The sequence below is a fragment of the Rhinopithecus bieti genome, unplaced genomic scaffold (genome assembly GCF_001698545.2).
Source record: "Rhinopithecus bieti isolate Rb0 unplaced genomic scaffold, ASM169854v2 scaffold_45070, whole genome shotgun sequence".
NCBI classification, from domain to species: domain Eukaryota; kingdom Metazoa; phylum Chordata; class Mammalia; order Primates; family Cercopithecidae; genus Rhinopithecus; species Rhinopithecus bieti.
Window position 1 is genome coordinate 386,045 of NW_016818843.1, and position 21,414 is coordinate 407,458.

General features: G+C 41.2%; 2 protein-coding genes across 2 annotated transcripts; one reads left to right on the top strand and one right to left on the bottom strand.

Annotated features, from left to right (window-relative positions):
• The first annotated feature begins 12,395 nt into the window (after window positions 1-12,395).
• Window positions 12,396-13,404, top strand: LOC108518957 (late cornified envelope protein 1C). The gene has a single exon (XM_017857697.1). It carries the CDS (start codon window positions 12,415-12,417, stop codon window positions 12,769-12,771), a length of 357 nt encoding a protein of 118 aa, XP_017713186.1. The 5' UTR covers window positions 12,396-12,414; the 3' UTR covers window positions 12,772-13,404.
• Window positions 13,405-19,489: 6,085 nt separating this feature from the next.
• On the bottom strand, window positions 19,490-20,146 carry LOC108518958 (late cornified envelope protein 1C-like). The gene is made up of 2 exons (XM_017857698.1): window positions 20,078-20,146; window positions 19,490-19,999 (listed from the first exon to the last, which is right to left on the bottom strand). The coding sequence occupies exons 1-2, from the start codon at window positions 20,119-20,121 to the stop codon at window positions 19,777-19,779; spliced, it is 267 nt and encodes an 88-aa protein (XP_017713187.1). The 5' UTR covers window positions 20,122-20,146; the 3' UTR covers window positions 19,490-19,776.
• Between the last annotated feature and the right edge of the window lie 1,268 nt (window positions 20,147-21,414).

Sequence of the window (21,414 nt, forward strand, 5' to 3'; positions counted from 1 at the left end):
AAAACATAAAAAATAAAAAAAAAAAAAAAAAAAGAATTGGAAGCCAATGTGCGAAAACTAGAACTAAAAAGTGGTCAAGGCTGGGATTTACCAGGAAGAATGGGACAGAAGGTCATGTATAAATTGTCCCCACCCTTTTTTTTTAAGCAGCCCTACTCCTATTCAGCAGCAGCTGCCCTCAGCCTGGGGAGGGAGACAGGTGAGGAGCTGCCAGTCACCAACCATCACAGGACCCACGTGGGTATCAGGAGGTGAGTCCTCTCATGCCCAGGCCCTGTCTCACCACAGGAGGCAGAAACTCAGGCTGGGATAAAAGGGCTCAGGGCCAGAGCACCCCATTCACTCACTTCCTGAGGTGCTGAAGGACCCTGTGCTTGCTGCCTGTGACTTTGGTATGTGTCCTCTGGGAACAGGAGCAGGGGCTTCCACAGAGGGATGCTCAGATCAGGGTAGGAGGGGTGGGGGGCAGGGCCTCCGCGGGTGGAGGCCATGTTGAGAAGACTGATGGAATGGGGGACAGGGAGGAGACTGGCAACAACTGGGACAGAAAGAAGAACTGGCTGGCTGTGCCTCTGGGCTCCAAAAACACTGTTCTAAGGTGGAGCAGGTCCCTCAGGATGGGAAACCTTGAAGCACAGACACCTGGGGCACTCTGATAGGCCACAGGAAGGAAGCCCACCTCTGAAAATACAACCTTGTCCTTGTCTGCAGGGAAGAGCTGGAGCCATGGACAGGGGACCAGAGGCTCCTTTGGGCTTATGGAGCTGACGTTTTATGGGTCTGGATTTGTTCACAAACTTCTCAGGTTGATTAGGACACACCAAGCCTGAGACCCACCATGCCAGCCCATCAGCTTTAGCAGGTGGTAAGCTGAGGAAGTCTGAGCTCCAGCCTGAGATCAGGAGGCCAGGGTTCAAATTCCAGGGCTGCAGGAATTTATGGGTTTGTCTGTCTCTGCTTCAACAAAGTGAGTTTACTGAGCCAGTAATATCCAAGATCTTTTGTAGTATGGATCTTACAGAGTAAAACTACTTTGCAAGTTACAAAAGGTAGTGACCATTTTTTGTCTTTAAGAAATAATTTTCCCTAAATGACCTATAAATCATATAATTTCAGGATGTGAAGACATATTCGGAATAATTTATTCCTTCACTTACAACACTTTAGACTGTCAGATGCATTTGGTAATATTGTTTGGTCTTAGTTTACTATTTTGTGTAACAGATAACACACAAGGGTATCCTGAGCTTGCAAAGAGATGATGAGAGAATTTGGGGAAAGTATTGGAAGTGAAGCTACTGGACATGATGTTTCTATAATTATAAGTCATGCTAAGAGTGTCACAGGGGCAGGGGTGACCTCTGCCTAGGTCTGATTTTCTGTCTGACTCTCCCTCAGCTCCTAAGTACCTACTGCCGAGATGTCCTGCCAGCAGAGCCAGCAGCAGTGCCAGCCCCCTCCCAAGTGCACCCCCAAGTGCACTCCCAAGTGCCCCACTCCTAAGTGTCCCCAAAGTGTCCCCCTAAGTGCCCTCCAGTCTCTTCCTGCTGCAGTGTCAGCTCCGGAGGCTGCTGTGGCTCCAGCTCTGGGGGCTGCTGTGGCTCCAGCTCTGGCAACAACTGGGACAGAAAGAAGAACTGGCTGGCTGTGCCTGCAGTTCTGTACCTGCCAGCTCTGCTGCAGCTCTGGGGGTGGTGGCTGCTGCCTGAGCCACCACAGGCGCCGCAGGTCCCACTGCCACAGACCCCGGCACTCTGACTGCTGCAGCCAGCCCTTGGGGGGCTCCAGTTGCTGTGGAGGGGGCAGCGGCCAGCATTCTGGAGGCTGCTGCTGAAGTGGACCTTGACTTCCTCTTCCTTCCGATTCTGCCTGAATAGCTGAGAGGTTCCAGCAAAAGCTTGAAGTCTTGCCTGGAGAATCCCTCTGGTCTGGTGTCAGGAAACCCAAAATCTTTGTCCTTAATGGCGTTCAGAGACTTTCTTCTGCATATCCATGGCTTCCCTGGGAACCCTAAAGCACACACCTAGTTCCTCCACAGTTCATGCTGAACTGAAGAAATAAAGTCCAGAATCTGCTCCCCAACTTGCTACCAGCTTGCTTGATTTTCCTGTTTGTGTCATCCTTGTTCTGCTCCCCTGTATCTGCTGGTGGCTGCTGAGGCCTTGGTGGACAGAGGATGGGGAAAGGGTTCAGGAGGAAAAAGCTTGCATTTTTGTGTGTTTTGTGTTGTTTCTTCTTTCTGTGTTTTCCTTTTAAACCAAGGGACCGAAGTAGCTTTAAGAAGCATTGTTCTTTCAAATTCTGGTTCCTTTCGTGTATGTAACTGTGTCCCTTAGGCATGGCCAGGAGGCCGACTTCATCCTCCTTCCCACTGTCACCTCTTCACTCTTGTGTTCCTCGTTCCCCACTCCTTCCACTAACAATCTCCCCGGACTCCTCCTCCGTATTGTATGTGCACGCATTCACACACACACGTACATGCACATAGGTGAAATGAATTTGTAAAAAAATTAAATCACATTTAGTGCTGTATAATTTGCATGCAATAAAATTTAATAAATTTAAATGTAAATTTAAATGAGTTTTGTCCGCTATTTATAGCTGTATAACCACAACTGCAATAACACACCAAAAATGTAATTAATTTATTGAGAAGATTTTCAAAATAACACAAAATCTAGAATACATAAGTAAAAATGTGGTACAGTTAACCACATTAAAATTAAATTCTAAGTATCAGATAGTACCACTAAAGGCATGGAGGGATAAAAAATTAACTTGGGAATGGAACATTGCGGTGTTTGGTTTTCTGTTCTTTTGATAGTTTGCTAAGAATGATGGTTTCCAAGCTGCATCCATGTCCCTACAAAGGACGCAGAAACTCATCCTTTTTTATGGCTGCATAGTATTCCAATGAGTGTATCTGCTATGTGCCCACATGATAAGTATACATATGTAAGCAGAGACGCTGCACGGTGTATGCACATGTACCCTAGAACTTAAAGTATAATAATAAAAAAAAATTAACTTGGGGAAATTCAATCATATGTGAGATGACTCATATTGGTAAGAAACATAGAGTTCATGAAAATTGAGTGAACAAATGTTCCTATAAAAGTTTTGGCAGACAAAACAAAAAGCACCTAAGTACAGCAGAGAAAAATCTGCTTGGTAAAATAATAAGAATATATCAAAAAAGGGTTCTTGTTATAGATTTCTCAAAATTTAAGCATAGTAGCAAAATGTAAACACTTCTCACATTTTCAAAGTGGCTTTGGTTTAGAAAGTCGAGATAAAATAACCTGAAGCTATATTAAAGTCTTATTTAAAAATTTGAAAAAAAAAAGTTTTGGCAGAATTCATATTTAATTCTCAAATAATTAATGAAGAAAATCAATAACTTCTGAAATTAGATTTTAAAAGCAATTTAATCTCATTAATAAAGAAAAGCGTAGCTCATCTTTTAGGGATGAGAACTCATCTATTGGTTCATAAGCTTTTGTGAGCTTTTAGCTCACGAAACATTGCTGTTGAAGCTGTGTGGAAATGATCACTTACTCTTTGTAATTTAGAATGCTAACTGGCATAACAATTCATGCAAAAGATTTAGTAACTAATTTATTCATTTAACAATACTTATCGGATTTCTAGTATTAGGCAAAGGGACAAAATATAATAATAATAAATAGATATTTAAGAGTGTTCACTGCTGAGGTGACATCAAATGATGACATAAGATGGTAAATAAGGAATCTCTAGGCTCTAGGTCACTTCAGAGACATTGGACAATGATATACAGACCAAAACATCTTCCTGAAAACTTTAAAAACAAGGTAAGAAGCTTCAGCAACCAAGCAAATCTTTAATAAAGAAAGTAACCATACACAAATGGTAGGAAATTTTGTGGTGCTTTTACTCATCCCTACCCTTTTCCATCTTATGCATAATGTGGTGTGGTCAGAGGAGGCTGCACAACTTCTCAGCCTTTCTTACAGATGGAAGGAAAAGAGTGGAACTTGCATGCAAGATTGTGGGTTGTGTGAGGACTGTGTGAGGAACTGATTTGTGTCTTACCTGACTTTAGAGCACCAATGAGTCAGTGGCATAGTCTGGATATTCGATTGAAGGCTGCTGAAAGCAGAGGCTGCACTGTGGCATGAAACAGCTGCAAGGGGACTGCAGACTTGCAAGTGCGTAAAGATGAGAGATTAGCAGTAGAGGAACAAAATTGCCAAAGGCTCCAAGAAGAAGCAAGAGTAAGACTCTCTGAAAAATTTAGACATTTAAAAGCAGTCAGGGAACTGAAACAAAAGTGTCTGCACACACACAAACACAAACACAAGCACAAACACACGCTCAGGGAAGGTGCATCCCCAGGAAAGGTTTGAGAGGACTCTGAGCCTTCACACTACCTGAAGGTTTTCCACTGCACAGAGCCAGCTCCCAAAGATGGAAAGACATGGCTGTTTTTGCAAACATCTAATTTTCAACAACAACAACAAAAACACGCGGCATGCAAAGAGAATGCATGAAACAAAATATTTACAGAAACAAAATATATCTCTAGAAACTGACTTTAAAGAAACACAAGCCAATGAATTCCTTGAAGAAGCTTTAAAACAACTGTCTGAAATGCTCAAAGAATTAAAGGACAACACACAAAAACAACTAATAAAATTAAGAAAATTATGTATTAACAAATAAAATATCAACAGATAGAAATTATTTTTACAAAGACTCACACAGAAATTCTGGGGCTGAAGAGTACAATAACTTCATAGAAAAATTATTCAGAGAAGTTCAACAGCAGAGTCAAAGAGGCAGAAGAAAGAATCAGCAAACTGAAGACAAGTTATTTGAAACTGTTGAATTTGAGGAGGAAAATGGAAAGAAAATAAAGTGAAGAAAACCTAAGAGACTTATTAGACAAATTAGACTTTAACTCAAAGACTCTTACGAAAGACAAATAAGGACATTACATAACGATAAAAGAAATAATTTAATAAGAATATAGAATCACTATAAACACATATGTGCCTCAAATCAGAGCTCCGACATATATGAAGCAAATACTGACAGAATTAAAGGGAGAAATGGAGAAGTCTTCAATAATAGCAAGAGACTTCATATTCCACCTTCAGTAACAGATAGAACCACCATGTAGAATATCAGTAAGTATACAGCGGAATACGCTATACATCAATTGGACCAAAAAGACATATGCAGAACACTCCACCTGAGATCAGCAGAGTGAGTACACATTTATCTCAAATACACATGCAACATTCTCCAAGATGGGCCACATACGGAAACCCACACAAAAAGAATCTTAATAAATGTTAAAACACTGAAACTATACAAAGTATTTTTTTCCAGCTACAATGGAATAAGATTAGAATTCGGCAGCAAAAGGAAAACTGGAAAATCCACAAATATGTGGAAATTAAACAACATACTCTTATACGACCAGTGGGTCAGAGTAAAAATTACAAAGGAAATTATAACATATCTTGAGAAAATGAAAATGAAAACGCAGCATACAAAAATTTATGAGATGAAGAGAAAGCAGTGCTAAGAGGGGAATTTATACCTACAAACTTACATTAAAAAAGAAAAAAAATCCCAAATCAGTAACCTAGTTTTACACCTTAAGACTTAAGAAACCAAAAAACAAACAAACAAACAAACAAACAAACAAACAAAAAAACACACACACACAAAACAGTCTGCATCAAAGCTAGTAGAAGGAACGAGGAAATAAAAAAGATATAATAAATGAAATGAAAAATAGAAAATTCAACAGTGAAAATCAACAAAACCAAAAGTTTGTTCTTTGAGAAGACCACCAGAATTGACAAACCTTTCACTAGCTTGATGAAGAAAAAAGAGAAGAATCAAGGAACCAAAATCAAAAACGGGAGGGAAGGCATTACAACTAACTCATAGATATAAAAAATTATAGGAGAATACCATGAACAATTGTATGCTAAATTGTATAACCTAGATGAAATGGATAGATCCCTAGAAACAAATCTGAACAGACCTATAACTAGCAAAGAGATTGAATTCGTAATTAAAACTCTGCCAACAGAATAAAGTGCAGCACCAGACAGCTTCACTCATTAATTCTACCAAACATTTGAAGAGAACTCAACACGATTCTTACTCAATGCTTCCAAAAAAATTGAAAAAAAGAGGACACTTATGAATTCATTCTCTGAGGCCAGCATTATCCTGATGCCAAAGCCAGAAAACTACATAACAGTGTCTCTGGTGATATTGAGGGATGATAAAAATCCTCAACAGCACATTAAAAGGATTATACACCATGACTAATTGTGAATTATTCCTCAAATAATAAAACCAATCTTGAAGAAGAAAAATATAGTTAGAGTCACACACTTCCTGACTTTAAAACTTATCACAGACAGACATAGTGGTGCATACCTATAGTCTCAGACACTCAGGAGGCAGAGGATAGAGGATCCCTTGAGCCCAGGAGTTCTAGATAAGCCTGAGTAACATAGTGAGACCTTGTCTCTAAAAAAAAAGAAAAATAAATTAATACAATTTATTACAACAAAGCAACCATAATGAAAATAGTGTTTTATTGGCATAAAGATAGACATATAGGTCAATGAAATAGAAGAAAAGAGTAGCAGAGAAACTTAAAATAAATAAACCCTCATATATATGGTCAAATTATTCTTTTTTTGTCCAGAAACAGGATCTTGCTTTGTTGCCCAGGCAGGACTCAAACTCCTGGACTCAAATAATCCTCCTGTCTCAGCCGCCTGAGTAGCTGCAACTATAGGCACAAACTATCATGCCTAGTTGATCAAAATGATTCTTGACAAGGGTGCCAATACCATCCAATGGAGAAAGGACAATCTTTTCAACAGGTGGTGTTGGGAAATTTAGATATGCACATGCAAAAGCATGAAGCTGGACCCTCAGCTTACACCATACACAAAAATTAACTCAATAAGGATCAAAGACATAAACATAGAGTTAAAACTGCAGGCTGGGTGTGGTGGCTCATGCCTGTAATTCTAGCACTTTGGGAGGCCAAGGCGGGTGGATCACAAGGTCAAGAGACAGAGACCAGGCTGGTCAACATGGTGAAACCCCGTCTCTACTAAAAATACAAAAATTAGCTGGGCATGGTGGTGCACGCCTATAGTCCCAGCTACTTGGGAGGTTGAGGCAGGAGAATCGCTTGAACCTGGGAGGTGGAGGTTGCAGTGAGCTGAGATCGTGCCACTGCACTCCAGCCTGCTGCGCGACAGAGTGAGACTCCATTTAAAAAAAAAAAAAAAATTCCTAAAAGGAAACATAGGAGGAAATCTTCATGACATTGGATTTGACAATGATTTCTTGGCTATGATACCAAAAGCACAGGCAACAAATGTAAAAATAGAAAAATTAGACTACATAAACATTAGAAATGTATGTGCATCAGTGAACAAAATCAATACCATGAAAAGGAAAACTTTGTTACGGGAGCAAATATTAGCAAATCATGTATCTGGTAATGGGTTGCTATCCAAAATATATAAAGAACCCCCACAATTAAACAACAAGTAAACAAAACAACCTTATTAAAAATGGGAAAAAAAGACTTGAATAGACACTTAACCCAAAAGAAATTTACAAATGGCCAAAGGATACATGAAAATATACTGAACACCATTCATAATTATATTAAATTATTTAAAGAAAAACCCACATTGAGATACCACTTCAAACCCAAGAGAATGGCTACTATAAAAAATAAAGCAAAACAAAACAGACAATAACAAGGGTTGGTGAGGATGTAGAGGAATTAGAACCCTCGTGCACTCTTGGTGAGCATGTAAAATGGTATAATTACTGTGAAAACGAGTATGGTGATTCCTCAAAAAGTTAACAGAATTAACATATGATCCAGCAATTCCACTTCCGGGTATATGCAATACAAAAGGATTGAAAGTAGAATCTTGACAGGGTACTTGTACACCCATGTTCATAGCTTTATTATTCATAATAGCTAAAAGGTGGAAGCAAACCAAGCATTCACCGCTGGATGATTATAGAAACAACAGGAGGCATACACACACAATGTGATATTACGTGACCTTAAAAAGGTAAGAAATTTATGCACATGCTACAATATGAATGAATCCTAAAGATATGCTAAATCAAAAGTCACAAAAGACAAATACTGTACGATTCCACTTATGTGAGATATGAGGAGTAGTCTTTTTGATAGAAACACAAAGTAAAATGGTGATTGCCAGGGGCTGGGGAGAGGGAGTAAGGGAGAACTGTTGTTTAATGGGTGTAGAGTTTCAGTGTTGCAAGAAGACAAAAATTCTAGAGATCAGTTATACAACTATGGGATTCTATTTAACATTACTAAACTGTACACTAAAAAAATGATTAAGACAGTAAATTTTGGATTATGTATTTGACCAAATTTTTTTAGAAAAGTGTTCACTGCAAGAATTTAGGAGAGTTCAGCACAGTTGCAGTATATCAATATATTAACAATTATAACAATAACCGCAATAAAAATATTTTTAAAAGATACTATTTAAATAGAATAGAATTTTCTTCCAGACTTTAATAGTATTTTTTCATCACTGTAATTGTTTAAAGGGTTGTAGATATGGAAAGAACAAAACAAAGACTACTAACTTAACTTGTTACTGGTTATAGAACACACACAAAAAAATTATTCCATTTGAATTATTTCTGGTTAGATCTCAATAGTATTCACTCACCTCCCATAAGTTGGTGAATTTTTGACTATCTAAAAGAGAAAAACCTTGACAAATAGGAAATTTCAGAAAGTCAATGCTTTGCTGGACAAGATATCTTATTTGACCTAATAGCTAAGCCATGATATCTCACAGCCAAGATTCAAGTTCCAATCTTCCTAATACAACTATGTTGCTGACTCATCACCTACATCCTAGTTAGGTCAGTTGAGAGCTTGGGTGTTGCCCTGCATAAAGACGGAGGCATGGACCAGATGGCATCCCAGCCCCATCATCCTAGATACCAGGAGTTGAACTTCTGAGTAGACCTGCCATTGTGACAGCCTGGGAATCAATGTCCTGACCACTCCCCCATTACTAAGCCCTTTGGAACAATCTGAGCAGGAGAACAAACGTCATACCCAGGAGAGATGGAAGCAGACCTCTCAGGGTGATGTGGCCCACACACCTCACTGAGCCTGTCTCAGAGTGTGTCTCCTATGAGGGTGGCCTGAGTCATAAGGAATAGCTGTTTATAAACTGCAAATCAATGCTAATACCAATGAGAGGATTTAAAAGTCATTAAATATCCATTGTGCACATAGCCTTGTGTTGAAAACCGGAGGTAAAGAAATATGAAACACCCAAGGCAGGCCATCAGAGAATTTACTATTATGTCATTAGAGTGATACGCCACAGGAAGGGGAAAAAAACTGGGATTGAGCCACACTGTCCTGGAAGGGCAGAGGCCATGGCATGCACTGCAGGGAGAAGCATAATCAAAGTACAGAATATAATCCAGTTCAGTTTCAGAACATTTCTGAAGGTAGACAATAAAGGCTTAAACTAAAGGGAGCACACAAAGTCTTATTTCACTGCAGGAATTTGGACATTTACCCTTACGCAGTGTGTAATCATGAACAAGACTTTACTAAATGACTTAGTGTTAATTATGCACAGGGATGGGAGAGTGTTTTCTTGGATGTCATAAAAGAACAGAATCAAAGACACACTACAAGTGTTTGGAGATACTACATTGTCAGAGGAGTCTAGGCAGCTGTAACAGTTGATGCTCTGAGAAAGGGGGTACACACACACACACACCTCTCTCAATATGTAAGCTCTGTGTATGTGTTTATAAATACACATGTATCTCCACCACGTTTTGGTTAGGGTCACCAAGTCCATTGCAACCTAGATACCATTCCCAAGTTCTGGGCATATCCAGAGTCTGTCGGCGCTGGGAGGAAGAGGACTTGTCCCTTTTATGATTTAATCTGGCTTTTCTTGGTCTTCCTCTGAAGAAATAGTTTAATTTGTGGATAACCGTGCAGTCATGGCTGTCTTAGTGACTAGTGTGTCCTAGAATGAACAGCAGCCCATTTCATTAATACCCTAAAAATGTAAAAATTTAAAACACTCCATTCATATAAATCCTGTGGACATGTAGAAAGCTAGTGATTCTAGTGGAGAGAGAGGACAGGGGCTTCCAAAGTAGCAGCATAAACATATTCACATTAAATATTAAGGACTCTTGTTCTTAAAAGGCACCCGTCCGCTTATGTTCCAGGACAGGGTCCCACCAGCCATTTGACCCCACATGGAAGCGTAGGCTTATAATGTCTCACAACCTTGTCTCTTTTCTTTCTCTTTCTCATCTGTGACCATCATCCTGTGCTCCCAGTGTGAACCCAGAAAAGTCCAAATTCTCACACTAATACTAACAGCAGAGCTGGGGCTTCTTGTTTCTCTAATGAGCTGCTTCCTGGGTCACATTTCAGTGCTGACACATCAAGGACCCCACCAGAAGAAAAGGGCTATTTAAAAGCAAACAGATCACCAAACAGCCAGACTCACTCTCATTAGAAAAAAGCTGCGCTTTGTTTGTTAAAGATCAGTATATTCACTCTGTATTCAGCAAGGTATGAATGTTTCACTTATTCAGAGCCTACAACGTTTCAGTCTCTCTGTCAGACACCTTTTCTCTTTTTTGTGTTAATTTATTGACTTTCACAACTAACTAATTCTTCTGTAACTAATTCTATTTCATCTTCCAGCTTTATGGTTTAAAAAACCGTATAGGCTAAATAGTTTCAACAGTTCCACCTCGCAGGGCCTAGTCCTGGGCCGGGTTCTACTTCAAGGGTTTTACTTGTATAGATGTCTACATTGCACCCACAGCCACACAGCTTGGTGGTGCACAGGGACAGAAGTAAACATGCATGGAAACCTTAGGGATTAGTATTTCAACTTCAACCCAGGCTACATGGAGCATCAGGTACTTCGGAAGAGACAGAAATGAGATAGGTCCTAAGTTCTAAGACTGAGAACTGAGAGGCTCTCAGGGAAGCAACCTTCAAGTAAATGAGGTGGGTGATGGTTATCCTGGAACCCCATTTCAAGTAGGCACTTTCCTATCTGGGAGTGGCTGCTCTGAGCCTGGGGAGAGAGGTAGGTGAGGAGCTGTCAGTCACCACCCATCACAAGACCCACGTGGGTGTCAGAAGGAAGGTCTTCTCATGCCCAGGCCCTGTCTCACAGCTGGGGCAGAGCCCAGGCCAGGATAAAAGGGCTCAGGGCCAGACCACCCATCCACTTACCTCCTGAGCTGCTGAAGAACCCTGTGCTGCCTGTGACTCCGGTAAGAACAGGAGCAGGGATGCTTAGAACAGAGTAGGAGGGAAGGAAGGGCAGGGCCTCAGGGGCTAGGGCCATGTTGTCAGAGGTGGAGAGTTTAGAAAAGACTGGAGGGGCAGGGGCAAAAAGGGGTCTGGCACTAACTGGGAGCAGAAAGGAGAAGAGGAAAAGAGCTGGCTGGCTGGCTGTGCCATGTGCCTTTGAACTCCAGAGGAAACAAACTGCTCTGGGATGAGGTGGGTGGTCCAGAATGGGAACCTTGAAGCAGAGAGACCTGCTCCACTCTGGCAGCCCACAGGAGGGAAGCCCACTTCTGAAGATACAACCCTGTCTCTGCCTGCAAGGGAAGAACTAGAGCTGTGGACATGGGACTAAAGGCTTTTTGGGGTTTGTGAACCCCCTATTTTCATGGGTATGAGATTTGTTCACAAACTTCCCAGCTTGGTTAGCACTCACCAAGCCTGAGACCCACTGTGTCAGCCCATCAGCCTGAGCAGATGGTAAATGAGGAAGTCTGAGCTCCAACCTGAGATCAGGGAGTCAGGGTTCAAGTACTAGGTCTGCAGCAATTGCTAAGTTTATCTGTCTCTATCAAAGTGAGTTTACTGTCTAGTAGTCTCCAAGATCCTGTGCAATGCTGACCTTCCCAAGTAAAATTGTCTTGCAAGTTATGACTAGAGAGAATGACTGCCTCTTCTCCTTTAAAAATAAATTTTCCTTAAATGACTCGTAAATCAGACAATTTCAGTCTGAAGACATATTTGTAATAATTTCTTCCTCCACTGACAACATTAGAATCTTAGATGCATTTTGGAATATCGTTTAGTCTTAGTTTACAATTGTCTGACATTCAAAGATATCCTAAGCTTGAAAAAGATGATGTGAGAGTTTGAGGAAGTTATTGGAAATAAAACTACTGAAGATGATGCATTTATACATGAGAGATGCTAAGAGTGTCACAGGGGCAGAGGTGGCCCCTGCCTGGGTCTGACCTGTTATTTGACTCTCCTTCAGCTCCTGAACACCCACCTCCAAGATGTCCTGCCAGCAGAGCCAGCAGCAGTGCCAGCCCCCTCCCAAGTGCACCCCCAAGTGCACTCCCAAGTGCCCCACACCCAAATGCCCCCCAAAGTGTCCCCCTAAGTGCCCTCCAGTCTCTTCCTGCTGCAGTGTCAGCTCCGGAGGCTGCTGTGGCTCCAGCTCTGGGGGCTGCTGTGGCTCCAGCTCTGGGGGCTGCTGCAGCTCTGGGGGTGGTGGCTGCTGCCTGAGCCACCACAGGCGCCGCAGGTCCCACTGCCACAGACCCCAGCGATCTGACTGCTGCAGCCAGCCCTCGGGGGGCTCCAGTTGCTGCGGAGGGGGCAGCGGCCAGCATTCTGGAGGCTGCTGCTGAAGTAGACCTTGACTTCCTCTTCCTTCTGATGCTGCCTGAATAGCTGAGAGGTTCCAGCAAAAGCTTGAAGTCTTGCCTGGAGAATCCCTCTGGCCTGGTGTCAGGAAACCCAAAATCTTTCTCCTTGATGGCATTTAGAGACTTTCTTCTGCATATCCATGGCTTCCCTGGGAACCCAAAGCACACACCTAGTTCCTGTGCAGCTCGCACTGCTGTATTCTGCTGCCTAAACTGAAGAAATAAAGTCCAGAATCTGCTCCCCAACTTGCTACCAGCTTGCTTGATTTTCCTGTTTGTGTCATCCTTGTTCTGCTCCCCTGTGTCTACTGGTGGCTGCTGAGGCCTTGGTGGACAGAGGATGGGGAAAGGGTTCAGGAGGAAAAAGCTTGCATTTTTGTGTGTTTTGTGTTGTTTCTTCTTTCTATGTTTTCCTTTTAAACCAAGGGACCGAAGTAGTTTTAAGAAACATTGTTCTTCCGACTTCTGGTTCCTTTCGTGTATGTAACTGTGTCCCTCAGGCATGGCCAGGAGGCCGACTTCATCCTCCTTCTCACTGTCACCTCTTCACTCTTGTGTTCCTCGGTCCCCACTCCTTCCACTAACAATCTCCCTGGACTCCTCCTTCAGATTGTATGTACACGTAGTAGACATATAAATATAAGTGTGTGTATGTGTATATATACACATATATTTACATATACACACATTATATGGAATAAATCTTTAGTTTTTAAATCTAAATCACTTTTATTGATGTATAACTTTCACACAATAAAACCCCTTTTTAAAATATACAATTCAATTAGTTTTACCAAATGTATACACTCTTGTAAGCACAATTACTAGGAACACTCTAAAACTGTAGTTGATTATTTATTAATCATTATTTGCAGTAAGGTTTAAAAATAGGCTATAAGTTTATGTATTTATTTCTGAATTTTCTGTTTTGTTTTTTTGGTCCATACGTCTGTTTTTATGCCAGTACTATACTGTTTTGGTTAGTATAACTTTGTAGTATAATTTGAAATCAGGTAGCATGATGCCTTCAGCTTTATTCTTTTTTGCTCAGGACCACTTTCGCTATTTGGAGTCTTCTATGGTTCCATAAAAATGTTAAGCCTTTTTTTTTCTGTTGTATTAGTCAGGGTTCTCCAGAGGGACAGAACTAATAGGATATATGTATACATGAAAGGGAGTTTATTAGGGAGAATTGGCTCACATGGTATTTCAACAGAGATTGCACTGAATCTGTATATTGCCTTGAATACTGTAGACTTTTTAACAATATTAATTCTTCCAGTTCATGAGGCTGAGACACCTTTCCATTTGTTTGTGTCTTCCATTTCTTTCATCAATGCTTTTAGCTTTCGTTGTAGTTCTTTCACTTCCTTGGTTAAATTTATTTCTGGCTATTTTATTTTTTGTGGCTATTATAAATGAGATTGTTTTCTTGATTTCTTTTTCAGATAGATTTCTATAAGGGTCTAGAAACACTGCTGATTTTTTTACGTTGATTTTGTATCCTGCCACTTTGCTAAATTTATCAGTTCTAAGAGTTTCTTGGTGGAGTCTTTAGTTTTTCTAAATATAGTATCATGTTATCTGCAAAAGGATAATTTGACTTCTTCCTTTCAAATCTGGATGCCATTTATCTCTTTTCCTTGGCTAATTACTCTGGCTAGGACTTCTACCCTGTGCTGAATTAAAGTGGTGAAAGTGGGCGTCCTTGTCGTCTTTTACACTTAGTAGAAAGCCTTTCCATTTTTCTTCATTCAGTATGGTATTAGGTGTGGGTTTTATCATGTTGAGGTATGTTCCTTCTACAGGTAATGTCTTGAAGGTTTTTAACCACCAAGAGATGCTGAATTTTATTGAATGCTTTTTCAGCATCTATTGAGAAAACTTAAGCTAGACCAAGAAGAAAAGAGAGAAGCCCCAGAAAAATAAAATCAGATAAAAAATGAAACATAATAACTTATATCACCACAATATAAAGGATAATTAAAGACTGTTATGAACAACTGTACACCAACAAATTGGAAAACCTAGAAAAAAACAGATAAATTACTGGACAACCCACCAAGATCACACCATAAAGAAATACAGAACCTGAACAGACCAATAATGAGGAATGAGATTAAAGCAGTAATAAATAGTTTCCCATCAAGAAAAAGCCCCAGACCGGATATATTCCTTACTGGATTCTACCAAACATTTAAAGAAGAACTAATTCTGATTCTACTCAAACTACTTCCAAAAACTGAAGAACACCAAATACTTCTAAACTCATTCTACAAGGCCAGAATCACCCTGATATCAAAACCAAACAGACACACTAGAAAAAGAAAACTACAGGCCAATATCTCTGATGAACATAGATGAAAAAATCCTCAACAAAATGCTAGCAAACAGAATTCAACACTACCCTAAAAAAATTATTCACCATGATCAAGTGGGATTCATCCCAGAAACATAAGAATGGTTCAACATATGCAAATAAATAGGCATAATGCATCAAATCAGCAGCATCGAGGCTGAATAATATTCCCCCTGCTATACAGTATATATATTCAGAATCTTTAAAATTCACTCATCCACTGACAGACATTTAGGTTGTTTCCAGATCTTGGTTATTGCTAATAATACTGAAATAATGCTGGGAGTACAGATATCTCTGGAAAATACTGATTTTATTTCCAGAAGTGGAGTTAGTAGATCATGAGGTAGTTTTATTTTCTATCTTTTTAGGAAATTCCATATGGTTTTACATAATAGCTGTACCAATTTACATTTCCACCAACAGTGTACAATAATTCCCTTTTTGCCACATCCTTGCCAACACTTGTTATATTTCATCCTTCTGATAATAGCCATTTTAACAGGCATGAAGTGATATCTCATTGTGGTTCAGATTTGTGTTTCCCTGATGATTAGTGAGACTGAGCACCTTTTTCTGTACACCTGTTGGACATTTGTATATCTTTTGAGAAATAGCTGTTCAGTCTTTTGCTCATTTTTAAATTTGGGTTGTTTGGTTGTTGCCATTCAGTTGTATGAGTTCCTTCATGTATAATTATTAAGAGTTTGTCAAGATGAGAAAGCAAAACAAGATCACTAGTTTCCTTGGTGCTGGCTGTGATGCAGAGAGATAAACATATAACTCCACTTTAACTATCATATTTCCAGTTAGATCTCAGTAATGTTTCCTTCCATCACATGTTATGAAAAAATGTTGATGATGTAAAAGATAAATGCCTTGACCCTCAGAAAATCAATGCTTTGCCGATCAACATGTCTGTATTGACCTGAAATCTAGGCTATGATTTCTCAAAGCCAAGACTTAATTTCCAGACTTTCTGATACAACCATGTTGCCGACTCATCACCTACATCCAAGTCAGGTCAGTCCAGGGCTTGGAGTTGCCCTGCATGAAGGCAGAGGCATGGACCAGATGGCATCCCAGCCCCATCATCCTAGATACCAGGAGTTGAACTTCTGAGTAGACCTGCCACTGTGACAACCTGGGAACCAATGTCCTGACCACTCCCCCATTACTAAGCCCTTTGGAACAATCTGAGCAGGAGAACAAATGTCATACCCAGGAGAGATGGTAGCAGACCTCTCAGGGTGATGTGGCCCACACACCTCACTGAGCCTGTCTCAGAGTGTGTCTCCTATGAGGGTGGCCTGAGTCATAAGGAATAGCTGTTTATAAACTGTAAAGCCTGTGCTAATACCAATGAGAGGATTTAAATGTCATTAAATATCCATTGTGCGCATAGCCCTGTGTTGAATAATTGAGGTAAGGAAATATGAAACACCCAAGGCAGGCCATCAAAGAATTTACTATTATGTCATTAGAGTGATATGCCACAGGAAGGGGAAAAAAATTGGGATTGAGCCACACTGTCCTGGAAGGGTAGAGACCATGGCTTGCATTGCAGAGAGAAGCATAATCGAAGTACAAAATATAATCCAATTCAGCTTCAGGTCATTTCTGAGAGTACATGACAAAGGCTTAAATGAGAGGGAGCACACAAAGTCTTATTTCACTGCAGGAATTTGGACATTTACCCTTAAACAGTGTGCAGTCCTGAACAAGACTTTACTAATGATTGAGTGTTAATTATTTATGGAGATGAACAAGTCTTTTCCTGAATCTCACACTGGAACAGCGTCAAGGAGACCCTTTTATCCTGGCCTTGGGCTGTGCCCCTGATGGGTGAGGCAGCACCTGGGCATAAGAGGACCTGCCTCTTGTCACCCACGTGGGTTGTATGATCAGGTGATAAACCAGCAGCTTCTCACCTGCCTCCCTCCACAGGAGATCAGAATAGCTCCCATCAGTGCCACCTTATTTTTCCTGGAGCTGTCTTAGACCTTTTTCTTGGAGTTTGGCCTCCCAAGCCCTCTTTTTCTATATCCCTGATGGTATCACTTAAGCTAAAATTTTACAGAAGTCTTTTAGTGTCCCTGATGTGTCCCAGATTGTGTGTGTGTGTGTGTGCGTGCGTGCGTGTGTGTGCGTGCGTGTGCAAATACGTGTCTATACCATCACAGTTACAAGCCTGGTAGGAGTCAGACACACCTGGGACAGAATCCTGGTTCTGTCTCTTATTAGCTGTGTTACTTCTGAAAATCCCCAATTATCTCATTCTCTGTTTCCTGAAATTTCAAATGAAAATAATAAAGATTAGTCTCCAGGATGTCGTGAGGATCAATGAAGTTGTAGGAGAAAATGCGTGTTAACGTTCCTGTAACACAGTGAACCCTCGTATGAAACACCTGTCTATCAATAATTTTAAAGGGAAAGAATACTTTTTGAGATGGTCCAAGTCTCAGGCACTATGTGGAGTGAAGGACCCCATGGAAAAGAGTTCCCCAGTGGAGGAGGCTGGAAGACCTGAAAAAAATAGGAGGACTTGAAATACAATGGGAAAGTTTTAGTGTTATTGCTTTGTTTCGACATGAACAAAAGTTTTTATGTGAAGGTCTATTTAAAAACATTTTAGGAGATTAAGATTTACTAATGTCAATTTGGTATATAACAGGTGTTCCTTTCGTATCTTGAGGGCAATATTATTTAAAAAATAAAAGAACTAATTAGATGAAAGCAAATCAGACTAGGGAGTAATCACGTGAAAAAGTTATCTTTTCAGGAAGTGTCTAAAACAATTCTCCAGAACATGTGATGAGGTGGAAATGGCCACAGTAAAACAATATCCAGGTCATAATGGGTATAGAGAATCAATATCTGAGATATGTATATGGACATAGGCATAGATAGATATAGAAGTAGATATAGACATCAATATATAATCAGCCTTGTTCTATTATCACCGTATCATGTATCTCAAGATGCATAGCCTTCCCTGAAGTTACACTGCCTCACTTCTCTAGGGTTTCTCCATGCTTCTAATCTTCATTGGAATCCAAAAATGATCTTTCCACGCCATCCCGCACTCCAGAAATAATTACCCCTAACCATTAAGAAAATCTCATCCAGAGCTCTGCACTGTGTTCAGGATCAAAGCCAATGTCCATTGAGTGACATTCAAGGCTCTGTGCATAAGACTCTGTACAATTCCTCTAATTTATGCTTTGCTAAGCAGGACTGCATATGAGCTATATTTGAAGATGTCTCTTCCTACTTTGCCTCTACATTTTATTCCAATATATTTTTTTCTTTCTGAGACACCAGCAGTTCAAATCTCACTTGCTCCATTTTCCTTTTTTATTTTTGACATACCTCATGAACCAAGTTTTAACAAAACTTTGGACAGCACAATGTGTGACTTATATTGTGTAGTCCCCATCAGCTACTAGTACAAGGTCATGGCCACATGGGTGGTTAAAACTTTTAAATCCTGTCAGCAGCATTAGCGGTGGGGTTTCATGGGAGGTATGAATGGTAAGCCTTAGAAAAGAAGTTGGAAACACTTTCTGTTAAGTCTTAAATGTAATACTTAAGAAGCACACACATTTTTCTATAGAGAGTCACGGGCAAGTTGAGAAATACGGTATAGGGATTGTGTTCTGAAATAAAGTGTAGATAATTTAATGAAGATGGAAGAGGAACAAAACAAAAAGATTTGATGGAAGGTTAATAGAAAAGCAATTTTTACTTGCAAATGTGCCTGGAACTAAACTTATGGCAGAAGTAGTCAGTGGGAAAACTGTATTTTCAAAATATATTCATGGGTTTTGTTCTCTTTTATTTCATTTGTTTATTTATTATATTTTTCTTTTTTATCCAGGTATATACATGCATGTGTGTGCATGTTTGTGTGTGCACCTGGAGATCTGCAGAAGTGTGCGTTTTTGCATGTGATGTGTGTGTGCCCACACATATGTGTGTGAGGGAGGAAGGATGTTGGTGGGGCTAGGCCAGGAGGAGCAGACTGCACTCACAGAGAAAGAGAAGCATAGAGAGACTAGTCAGGCCCTTGAAGGGGACCAAAGACAAAGAAGCTGTGTTTGTAAGAGACAGTTCAGAGTTGGTCAGAAGCAATGCTGCTTCAGACCAGTTGACATAGGACAGACAGAGTTGGGAGCAATAGTCCCTTCCCACTCCTGCCCCCATTAACCCCAATTCACTCCAGAGTGCCCCATTGTCCCCTGAAGTTCCAAGGCCATCACCTGCAGAGGACAGGGTGAAGAGAACAAGAGTCACTCATGGAGAATAGGGTCCTCATAGAACAAGACACTGAGCGGATTCCTTGTTTCATTGCTTTAATCAGCAGATGCACACAGCAAACGCCATGGAGTGAGCTAGGGGCTTAGACAGAGGGTGGGAGGGTAGCCACAAAGGTGAAGTCCAAGACCAGTGAATGGAGATCCAAGAGAGGATCTGAGTTTCTGGACTCCAGAGAGAAGATATGCTCTTGGCAAGTTCAGAGCTTTCCCTTGGACCTGTGAGCCTCTCAGGCAGGCCTAGGAGGAGAAGGGGGATGTCCGTGGCAGTTTGCTGTCCTGGATTCCACTCTTCTAGGCTCAGGGTCCACTTCAGCAGCAGCCTCCAGATTGCTGGCCACTGCCCCCTCCACAGCAGCTGGAGGCCCCTGAGGGCTGGCTGCAGCAGCCAGAGCTCTGGGGTCTGTGGCAGTGGGACCTGCGGCGCCTGTGGTGGCTCAGACAGCAGCCACCTCCCCCAGAACTGCAGCAGCCCCCAGAGCTGGAGCCACAGCAGCCCCCAGAGCTGGAGCCACAGCAGCCTCCGGAGCTGACACTGCAGCAGGAAGAGACTGGAGGGCACTTAGGGGGACACTTTGGGGGGCACTTCTGGGTGGGGCACTTGGGGGTGCACTTGGGAGGGGGCTGGCACTGCTGCTGGCTCTGCTGGCAGGACATCTCGGTGGCGGGTGTTCAGGAGCTGAAGGAGAGTCAAATAGCAAGTCAGACCCAGGCAGAGGCCACTCCTGCCTATTCTTGTCCTTTCCACATTGTTTCTATTTCCTTTATTTTGATGAACTGTTTAAATGTCATGGTAAATCATTAATCACTGAAAATTTTGTTATTTCTTGTAGTTTGGCAAATGCTCTTACACTGTATCTTTTGAGTTCACAATTTCATCTTAAGACAGTCAAGAATTACTATATCTTTTACAAAGAAGGAAACTGAGGCAGTAAGCCATATGAAAAAATATCTGTCAAGATTAAACATTTAGTAAATTAAAGGAAGCAATTTTTCTCACGTCAAATAAAACTCTGAAATTGTCCAGTGTGGAAACCTGGGAATATAAATATTTTCTTGGGAAAAGATAATGAAGGATTATCTCTTGGAGTAACTTCCTAGGAGACTTTGTCTTGTAAAAAACCGGCGAATGTACAATTGTAAATGGTTTTGGAAACAGGCTGGTCTCACAGGCTCCTTTTGTTAAGGAAGATGCTGAAAAGCAGTATTTTTGGTCCATAGAGGGGATTTGAACTCAGGTACCCTGGCTCTAGGCTGGTGCACTGCCATATTCGTCACACAAAGGCCTCACAGTAACATCTTGGCACAGTGATCATCAGCTTGCTATGTCTAACTACTTAAAGAGATTCTCAATTCCAATTTGAATCTAGAGATAAGTGGGTTTCAAAAAGCCCTAAAAGATCCATTAATTATCTCTACTCCACTGATTGAGAGCTACTATCTCCAGCTCAAATTTACAAGGAGTGTCACAGTTTTGCTCTGAAAAGTAAGTGTCCTGTTTGAAGCTGTTCTAGCGGAGTCTATTTGCCTGGGTTTCAACTCCCTCTGTCCTTAAAACTCAGCCAGCTGAAGCACAAAGACAGAGCCATCTAATTCTTATTTGTGTTACCAGTTGGCCCTCTCCCTGCCTCCTGTGCACACCCTCCTTCAATCTTTCTGAGGTCTTGACTTCTATCCAGATGGATCTCAGCCCTCAAGGCCCTGCCCAGCCTCCCCTCCTGCCTACGGCTGAGCAACCCTCTGTGGAAGCCCCAGCTCCTATTCTCAAAGGACACTTACCAGTTGTCACAAGCAGCACAGGGTCCTTCAACACCTCAGGAGGTGACTGGATGGGGTGCTCAGGCCCAGAGCCCTTTTATCCTGGCCTGGGCTCTGCCTCCAGCTGTGAGACAGGGCCTGGGCATGAGAGGACCTGCCTTCTGACACCCACATGGGTTCTGAGGTGGGTGG